This window comes from Eleginops maclovinus, chromosome 12 (genome assembly GCF_036324505.1).
Source record: "Eleginops maclovinus isolate JMC-PN-2008 ecotype Puerto Natales chromosome 12, JC_Emac_rtc_rv5, whole genome shotgun sequence".
Taxonomy (NCBI): Eukaryota; Metazoa; Chordata; class Actinopteri; order Perciformes; family Eleginopidae; genus Eleginops; species Eleginops maclovinus.
Genome location: NC_086360.1, coordinates 11635234 through 11644925, shown reverse-complemented (window position 1 = coordinate 11644925; position 9692 = coordinate 11635234). Strand labels below are relative to the sequence as shown.

Genomic DNA, 9692 nt, shown 5'->3' with positions numbered 1-9692 from the left:
ATGTCAGATGAAAATAAGCCAGTAGAGCACATTATACTGAAATATGAAGGCCACACACATCGTACAATCTAAGCTACTTATTTGGAGTGTGCTATGAAATCACTGACTTTTAGATTTATAAGGAAAAAAGTATCTAAAAAATATTTATATATAACCTGTAAATGGACATAATGGAGAGGCTGCAAAATAACTTAGTGTTGCACTGAATTACTACAACCTGAAAATGAGCAGAAGAAACACATTTCAGCTGAATTTGATTAAATTTGAGATTTGATTTGATTATTTTGTGTTTTAAGAGAAGGCCTCTCAATTGGATGGATGTATTTTAACTTAAGAACCTGTCTTCATCATGCACGAGAAAAAGTTAACTTAAGTGGACTACACGAAAACTACATTGCATGTTGAAGTAAAAGACCTCAGGCTGGGTTTAAGTGGGCTCAATAAAGATGAACACAAGCGAAATACCTTTGAGAAAACAATGTCTCTGTTAGGGAAACCCTGCTGTGACTGCGGCGAGGTTATGGTTTCCATTTCTTGTTGTTACTGACTTATCCAACATGAAATGGAAACCATTAAACCATTGAATGTAAATGGTGTCCCTTGCTGTGTGCCAGCACCAAACCAGCATTTTTCAGTGTTTCTGTAGAGACTTCTCAAATTAAAGGCAGCAAAGAGAGCCGCAGTGCTGGGAACTTAAAAGTGCAATCTGTGCCAAGTCACTGAATTATTACCCGAGCTTTAGAAAAAAACGAAATAAATAAGAGCAGGCTGAAAAGATCTGACACATTCATTCAGTCTTTAAAGAGGCTGGTTGCTGTAGGAAACCAAATGCATGCAAAGTGGAGGAATGAGCAGACACAATGTTTTAGGGCACAGCATTATAACGCAGATGTATAGGTACAAAACAAGTGAGAATAACCACTTGTCATACATAAACCATTGACCACTTTATACGTTGATTAAACACGAAGCCTAAATGTTGATAAAAAGCTAGATTATATCATGGTGCTACTGCTGCTCATAGTGAGTGTTTATAGAGTTTAATAGAGAAAGGAAAGCATAAGCACCATGTCTTCAACTCTTACACATCTTTTCAAAAATGACACACACAAGTCTGTTCAATTTCCTTTGTAATTTTAATTCCCACAATTTAGTTAAATGCAGACATTTTTTTCTCCACTAAAATCTTAAATAAAACATTACAGTACGATATATGCAAATCAGAAGAGCTTTAAGATTTTGTAGAAGCAGGCTACAGTTTCTCTTGATTTTTTAATTCATTACTGTTGTATTTTTTTGTGTTTTTACTTTTGAAGGACTGGACAGTTAAATAGCAGTAAACAGTAAAAAGACAACACAGAGCTGTAAAGCCTGAAGGCCAGCCAAGGAGCACATCCTATTACAAAACAGAGCAGTAAACTAGAGACAGCACGCCACAACCAGATGAGGGCCCCTCCAGATCTGACAATATAGCCTGGAGGGGGCGGTAGCTGCACCTTCACAAGAAACTGCCTATGTGCTGCACGATCAGGGAGAAAGAAATGGTGCCTACTGTTTCTCTACGAAGGTCACACAATAGTTTTAACCGAATAGAAGCGCAGTGACTCCCTCAATGGGATTACACTGCAGCGTCCATTGATACTTCTGTCCCTCTCTGTGGGGGGGGGAGTGTCGACGCTCTGTAGTGGCTGCGTTGACTTCAGTATCACGAATTTTACCTGCACAATTATTGGAATTATGGGCAGTTTCATCTTTAACTGACTCTTTTAAGAAGGCCCTGATGACTTATTTTCCCAATCAGCTTTTTTTAAAAAGACTTTTTGGTTATCTTTACGTGTGCGATATCTGCACTTGATTCTTTTGGCTTTTCTCAATGGTTTAAAGTAGGCGAGGCTATTTTGGAAATTGGAGGTGTCACATAGTTTAAGCACCAATCAGAGACATTGAATCAACGTGTGATGAAAGTCGTTAGATGTCTGCCAATCAAATACCATAAGCTAACAGTATAGCTCATAGCGTTTTATACCTACAAATTCAATTTTTTAAGAAATATATTGAAACCACAATTTTCAGGGGCTTTAATATTGATATAGCAATGGTTCTTAGTTGTTATAATAATTATAAACTTTAGATTTTGAGCCATTAATTTGGGATTTCTCACTTTCCCTCCCTATTTTGAGCAGTGCATCCCTTTTGGCCTATCAGGACTAAGAATGCATGGAAAAACAAAACAGAAAATGACAGTGCAGGTTACACAAGGGGCTGCTGCACAGTGATGCAGCACAAAACAAACATCTGAACCCTGGCCGACCTCAGTCCAGTAAACCTCATAATCCAACCTGAGGAAAGTGGATTCAGTCTCCTTTTATTGTAGCAACTAAACACAAGAGCAACATCTACCAGCTGCAGCCACACCATACCACTGTTCTCAAGATTTAAAAAAACAAACCATGAATGAAAATTTAGTTGGCCTTTAACACACAGCTTTAACTGTGGACTTTGTAACAAAATATGTTTTATTGGATAAATGAACGTTCAAATGTTTTAAAGCATAGTGTTACATGCCTATTTATTTTAGACTATGCACAAAATCAGTGTTTTTTTTAGCTGTTGCTCTCTATTAGATGATAAAATATACCAGTTACTTTAGCCATTTTGAAGAAAATGGGGGAAAGATCTGATCTTGAACAGTTGTAGATGTTTTAGGAAACACGGCCAGCTCTACTGTACCAGAGCAGAGTTTGCACACACCATCTCTGTGCAGCCCCCTGTGTAACACACACCCCGTGGAAGAGTGAAAGGGTATGAGCTTCAAGAGTGGTAACCTGCCAAAACAAGGAAACAAATGTCCTCATAGCCCAGTTATCAGTTACCAAGTACAAGATTTATTTTGTTGCCTACAGAGATTTTTTGCTTTTAGTTTAGAGCAGTCGTCCTGTTTAAGCAAGACGCCAAGCTGCTCTCAAGGCTTCTGATTATAAGCAGCGGGGAAACAAAATTACAAAGTCTTTTCATCTAAAATTCAAAAATAAAAATGTAATTTAAAAATCGGATCTATTGGCAACCGACACAACGACAATGTTACAAAGAACACACAGGGCTGGGAGGAAGTGCGGCACATGGCAACAGCAAGGAGGGACAGCGTTTTGTTCAAAGGTCATTTCTCAGAGAACTCTGAACAAAAAGTCCCATGTCTTCCCCTCAACCCACAATGGGTCCTCCAGTGTCAAGGAAGCTCACCCAGGTTAAAACTCAGATATGGTAGAAAAATATATAGTCGATGAAATTTCTCTAGTCATTCTCTTCATTACTGAATTGCACCCATAGATGCAGTGTCAACGCTTTGTATTAGCAGTGTAAAGTGACCGGGGTCATGATTAGCACTACCGCTACAACAAACAAAAAAACAGTCATCACGCACACACTTGCTCTCTCTCTTTCTCTCTCTAGACACTTCAGGTTATTTTATTTTTTACTTGCACTTAAAAATTCATGGTTAATAGTTTGTCTTTCATTGGCATCATTAGGCAACAGTTTATTTTTTCAGATAGTCTACAATATGGTTACAATGTAAACACCACAGTACTTAATTATTTTACTGTATCTGCACAAAGTAAAACACAATGTTACAAGGCAAGTGGCTACTTAAGCATAGATTTGTTCATGAGAAAAAAAACAAATTAGGAAACACTCCACAAGAACAAAAAAAAAGAACTTGCAACACCTGGCATCGAGTTTGTTCAAATAAAAAAAGCTTTAAACTTTGTTCATCTACAGGTCATGTGACCTGGTTAAAAAGCTGGTGATGATCAGTACTACCCCCCCCCCCCCTACCATAATGATCCTAAGACAGAAGTCTCGTGATCGTTTTCTGGCATCGATTGAGCCCAAAACTGGAGCCTATGATATCTAGCTTGCCTTTAGCACTTCGATTGAAACACAGGTGATCAAAAGACTAAATGCTTCTACACTTCAAAACAACAACCAGCTCATTTTGAGGAGCTACAAGTGTGGCTGGGGTCAAATCCCCTTTCCTCCCACTTCTGCATAACTGGCTGGAGTTATAATACTAAGTGATATGACACATAATCGCCGTCTGACCGGACAAATGACCAGGCGCATGAGGCCGAGGGTCAGGGCTACAGACAGACACATCCCGGACTAAGAAATGTAATCTGCGCGGCGATGCAGGGCGGGAGATCAGAAATGATCCAAACATGGACAGCGCAGAGGTCCATCATTGGCAGGGAGCCTTCAATGCAAGACATTGACTCCAGTAGGTGAATTCTGTTATGAAAACAAAGGCAAACGGATGAAGATACAGTATGTGAACATTTTATGGGACCCTTTTAGTGTTTTTGTCCCTGTTCAGTTTTAGTGTTTTGGCTTCTGTGGTACCTTAACCTCCTTCTTCTTAAATCTCACTGATATAACAGAACTTTCTGCCAATACTGTTAAGTTAATTGACACGATAAAATCAGAAGGATTAAATATCTCCAGTTCTGGCTTCATTACTTCCAATTTCAATACTGTTTTCCAATTAATATACTTCTGCGAACCTATGGAAAAACAGCAGCTTGTCAAGTGTGTGTGTGTGTATGTGTGTGTGTGTGTGTGTGTTTACTGAGTGTGCATGTACTCTGGGACACTGTATAATATGACATCATGAAGAGGTAAAGAGCCACCCCCCCATCCTTACTATGTTTAAAAACACACCATGTTCCTCCACCCCCCCCCCCCCCAACTCTTTAAGGACAGTATTTACAATACAAATTACAGTATATTACATCATTAAAAAATATGAGATCCATCTCTAAAAACATACAGGAGCTCTTGACAAAAATCAACTCTTTAGCGAATCAGGTTTCTGTGGTATCATGTGGAAAATAAAGCAGAGTGACAGTCCCACCACCCTCTGAGGCGTCCTTTCGGTTTGGCCCTAGTTGTACCTGGCTAGCATGTTAAAGGTGAGCTGATGGATGGGTTGGTTTACCACACGCACATCTTTTTGTTGTTTTTCTTTTTCAACTTTAAAGCAAGCCAAAGTACAACAAATTACACTCCAATACAACAATATGTACAGGGTTTTTTTCCGGCATTTTGGGTTAAAAAATTATAAGCACTTGCGCGACTCTGGGATAGCACGCAGCATGATGTTGTTTTACTGCCGGTAAGGTTTGCAGAATTAACCTTTTTCATGATTATTTTAAAGATGTGCCGTCTTTTTTTTGTTAAACTCATGATTTTTTTTGTGTCTCCAACACCTTTTGTTTTTTTTCAAAGAGTGACTGGATATCTCTCTGTTATGGCATATGTACAGCACATTGAATGGTACAGTGAACATGTTTGTTCTACACTTTTTTTTCTTATGCACTCAAAAGAAGAGAATAAATTAAAACAATCAGAAACCCATATGAGTCAAAAGAACCTCTCTGGACTACGGAGCCAGGCAGCATATGAACCAACCCTCCTCACATCCACAGTACAACCACGTCCATGTGTAAACCTCTGAGCCTCACCCCCGTCACCCCTTCCTCTCCTTATTTCCTTTCCTTTATCCATACCCCTTACACTCGAGCTCTGATTTCACCCAAGTTTCCCTCCATCTCTTTCTCTGACTCTCTCTTCCTCCTCTGTTCTCCCTCCTGGCCGCGGCCCTCAGACGTAGGGCAAGATGCCGTAGACGAACAGGGCCATGACGGCGGCGCTGAACAGGCCGGCCACGGGCACGGTGACGAACCACGCCAGAAAGATGTTCCTGAAGAGGCGCCAGTCCACCGCTTTCTTGGAGCGGATCCAACCAACGGCTACGACTGAGCCCACCTAGAGCAGGGAAAGAAAAACAATCAGGAACATGGATGGCATCGAACAAAGTGTTTAAAGTAGAAGTCAAAGACAATTTGAGGAGCTGTAGGCTGTTAGGGCTTTATTTAAAAACTGTTATTTTTGAACATTTTAGATGATTTCAGCTTGTTTTTACTTGTTTATAAATCCATGTAGCTATTCTGGACCTGTAAATGTACATTAGTATAATCAGATGTACAGTGGAAAGCTATTATAGTACCCTTTTTCACAGTTTTATTATAGAATATATTAATTTAGATGACAATTTCATGTTTTTAATTTCAATTATATTTGGTGGTACTCAAATCTATTGAAATGTTTCAGATTTTATAAGATGATCACATTGCTTATGAGTCACTCTTGCATAACTATGTAGTATCAATTGTAGATGTCAGGTTAAAGTATGAAATGAAGTGAAAGGATCGAGAAAAAGGTGTAAAAGATCCATAAGGTAAACATTAGCACCCAAACAAAAAAGCCTGTAATCAGCCTTCAGCTCCTCAAGACCTTTTGGGGACTCAAATGTAGCTGTTAGTCAAAGCAAGCTAAATTGTAAAAGTTAGGGCTACCTAATTTACATTTCAGGGGTGGACGCATGAAATCAGAAGTTATGGTGCAGTACAAATCAACATTTTCTTTTAGAGTTTTATCAGCTTATTCAATCATTTCTGCTAATGTCAGTCGTCCACCAATACACACTTCTCTCACCTTTATTAAAGTTATCACAATCGTACTGAGTAAGAATCAGTTTTGGAGAAGACACATGAACACATTTTCTAGTCCTTCAGTGTGTTGGAGAGGTGCATGTGCAGCGACTTGGGTTCAGCTCAGTTAGTGACGCTGCTGGAGGGCGGGACTTAGACCGTGCCTGCTCTTATACGGCCAGAGAAACATGAGACACCTTCAGTCAGACTGGAGACTAAATGTGGAAGGTCAACAGAGCCGAGCAGCAGTGTATGTGTTTGATAAGTCAGTGTTACTCAAAGTTACACTAGTGCCAGACTAGATTTCACAAAAATATCTTTAGGGAAGGCAAGAAGTCTGAGTTCACTTCTCAGGATCACTTCTTGCTCCTTCATTTGGATGATTCAATTATTCTCAAAGCAGTCTAACAGAAGCCTGCGTGGAACAATATGTACGCTTTGTGAGCAAGATGTGTGTTTGCAGCCAATTGTAGTATTTCAGTCATGCAACATCAAAGCCTGAACTCGGTGTGACCTCTGTGTTTGTGCTGCTGCCTGCCTGCAGAGCCTTTTGGGACAACAAGTCACTGCACATAAAGTCACCGGGGCTGGGCATCCATTCAGTTTCATCTGGACATAAGTTAATACAAGCCAAATGAAAAGTAAAGCCGCTCTTAGCTTAGATAACACCAAGTGGATGCCCATCACAGCTCACCTTTGCTCTGGGAGATGTGCACAGATGTTGTAGGATACTTTCTGAAAAACTTTTAAACATCTGTATCACTACTTCTCTAATATCTTCCAACAACATCTGGACATCTCCCTCACACAATCACTAAATCATGACAACAGTATACCTCTAACCTTTAGTAGATTAAGCATTTTGGCAAAGCAGATGATTATCCAAGGTTTTAAGGAAAAGACAGGGGTAAGTGGAGGTGAGGAGGGAAAATAAGGTATGGATGATGAAGTTAAGACAAACTGATTATCAGTAATTGAACACCAGTTTTGAACTGTGTGCAGTTTCCCTTCAGCAGACTGTTGGACACAATCATCTCCTATCTTAGAAACATGACTGTTTTTAAGGTTTCATTTTACTTTTATGTTTTGATGCAGCTATTATGAAGTGAAAACATATCCCTTGTTTTGACTTGTCTCACTTAATGATTTAAGATGTGTGTGTTACACTTTACCTTCTCCACTTATATAGGCTACCAGTTTAAAGTTAACCGCATATAAACTAGAACATCAATACAGCGTTTTCTGTGAAATATGAAGCTTGTTAGAGAGCTTAGCTTAACATAAATATGGCTATAAGAAGAATGTGACAGATTATAAAACATCACAGGATGTTACCTGAGTCTCTTTTCTTTCAAAAAGGTAAGTAGCTCTACACTTGTGATATACTGCTCTGTGTCTAATCATCTTGCATATAATCTCATCACATTTTGTAGGGTTTGCTGCTGAAGGAGCACTGTACAAGTCAAAACAGCACCTTCAGGAGTTGTGATTGGCTTTGGCGATTGACAGCTACAGGTGAAGCGATGAAGGGGCTTCACTACCAATGACACCAATACCTTGCAGTGGGTGGAGCTTATTGGGATGCCCACATTTGATGCAACAAGCACTGTTAGCGCACTCATTACTTCAATGCAAAATCCGCTGTAAAGACAGATGAGTGGAGAGACAGAAAGATGGAGAGGGAGAGGTAAAAAAGAGGAAAACAAGTGTGGCAGGTGGGGTCGGGGGAGGATGCTGTGGATGGTGGTGGTGGTGTGGGGAGTGGGTGTTTGCTTGTTGCCAAGCACAGGAGGGTGGAGAACCCACACACCAAACCATGCCAGTGCTGAGAGGGCAAAATGGGAGAGAGTTGGTGGAAGGGCTAGGGGGTCCAAAACGTCTTCCAGTCTGGATCCGATGTTCCTGCAAAGAAACAGGGGGGAGGGGCTGCACACTGCTGCCTCGGGCTGCAGGGGGCTGGGCAAGACTCCACATCTTTTGATTGTCTTTTATCTCAGTGAAAATAATGTAATTTTGACGTATCTGAGGCACATTTTGATCAGAGCATCTTTACGTACTTGACCAAGGTAACATTGATGCACACAGTTTGCTTTAATCTTAATTCTAATGCTGGTTTAACAGAGTATTACCCAACCTAGAGCCCTGGGAGGCAGTGTGAGCTCCCTCTCCCCTACAAATGCCTGTAAGTGGGGTAGAGAGGCCATCTGGAGGCCCCTCGCTCATACCTTGCAGTGCGTGGTACTGACAGGGATTCCGATATTGGAAGCAAACACGACTGTGAGTGCAGAAGCCAGTTCAATAGTGAATCCACTGTGGAGAAGGGAGGGGAGGGGAGGGGGGAACAAAGAGACATCCTTCATTGTAATATCTGGGTTGAGCTGCCGATGGCACGGCCCACATTCATAATAACACAATAATAGAGCAGTTTCAACACAAAAGAAACAATATATAGAATAAAGAAACATCACTGTATCCCTCTGAAACACATAAACCCACACCCAATAAACGCAGCATTTCCAGGAGTCCTATATGTTTGTACATAACTAATAAAGACCATCTAAATCATGCTGATCAGGACACACTTATGTCCAATTTTCCATAACATTATTCACACATTGACACCAGACCAGTGTCCGCATTGGAAAAGACCCCCACACACACACACACACACACACACACACACACACACACACACACACACACACACACACACACACACACACACACACACACACACACACACACACACACACACACACACACACACACACACACACACACACACACACACACACACACACACACACACACACACACAAATCAGGAAATGTAAATGAGTGAAAGCCTTGAAACAGAGTCAATAGCTGCCATGTCTTAAATGAAACTCAACACTGAGGTGAGGCTCTGGGTAAAAGGCAGAGTTGAATATGCTGAGTCATGAACAGCTGGGGCAGCAGAGTCCCTATGATCTGACTGGAGTCAATCTTGGACTACACCTGAACCCATCTGTAAAATGAAGTTTGTTCTAACTGTATGTGCAGAAAAAAAATGTAAGACTGGTGTGTGATGTACTGGTGGGCTGAGGGGGGTTTAAGAAGCAGTCTATGTGATTGCATCGTACCCAGTTTAAGACTGGTCAGGGAC

The 9692-nt window shown here is 40.7% G+C and overlaps 1 protein-coding gene across 8 annotated transcripts in view; it reads right to left on the bottom strand.

The window, feature by feature from the left end:
- Positions 1-1117: 1117 nt before the first annotated feature.
- slc20a2 (solute carrier family 20 member 2) overlaps positions 1118-9692 on the bottom strand; it is a 40676-nt gene continuing 32101 nt past the window's right edge. For 7 of the 8 annotated variants that reach the window (XM_063896597.1, XM_063896601.1, XM_063896602.1 and 4 more), the window contains 2 exons: positions 8774-8858; positions 1118-5823 (listed from right to left, as the gene is read on the bottom strand). In XM_063896597.1, coding sequence (XP_063752667.1) covers positions 5659-5823; positions 8774-8858 — 250 coding nt within the window. In that variant the 3' untranslated portion in view covers positions 1118-5658. Of the gene's footprint in view, positions 5824-8104; positions 8190-8773; positions 8859-9692 lie in introns of all 8 variants that reach the window. The other variant, XM_063896606.1, reaches the window with a different exon arrangement.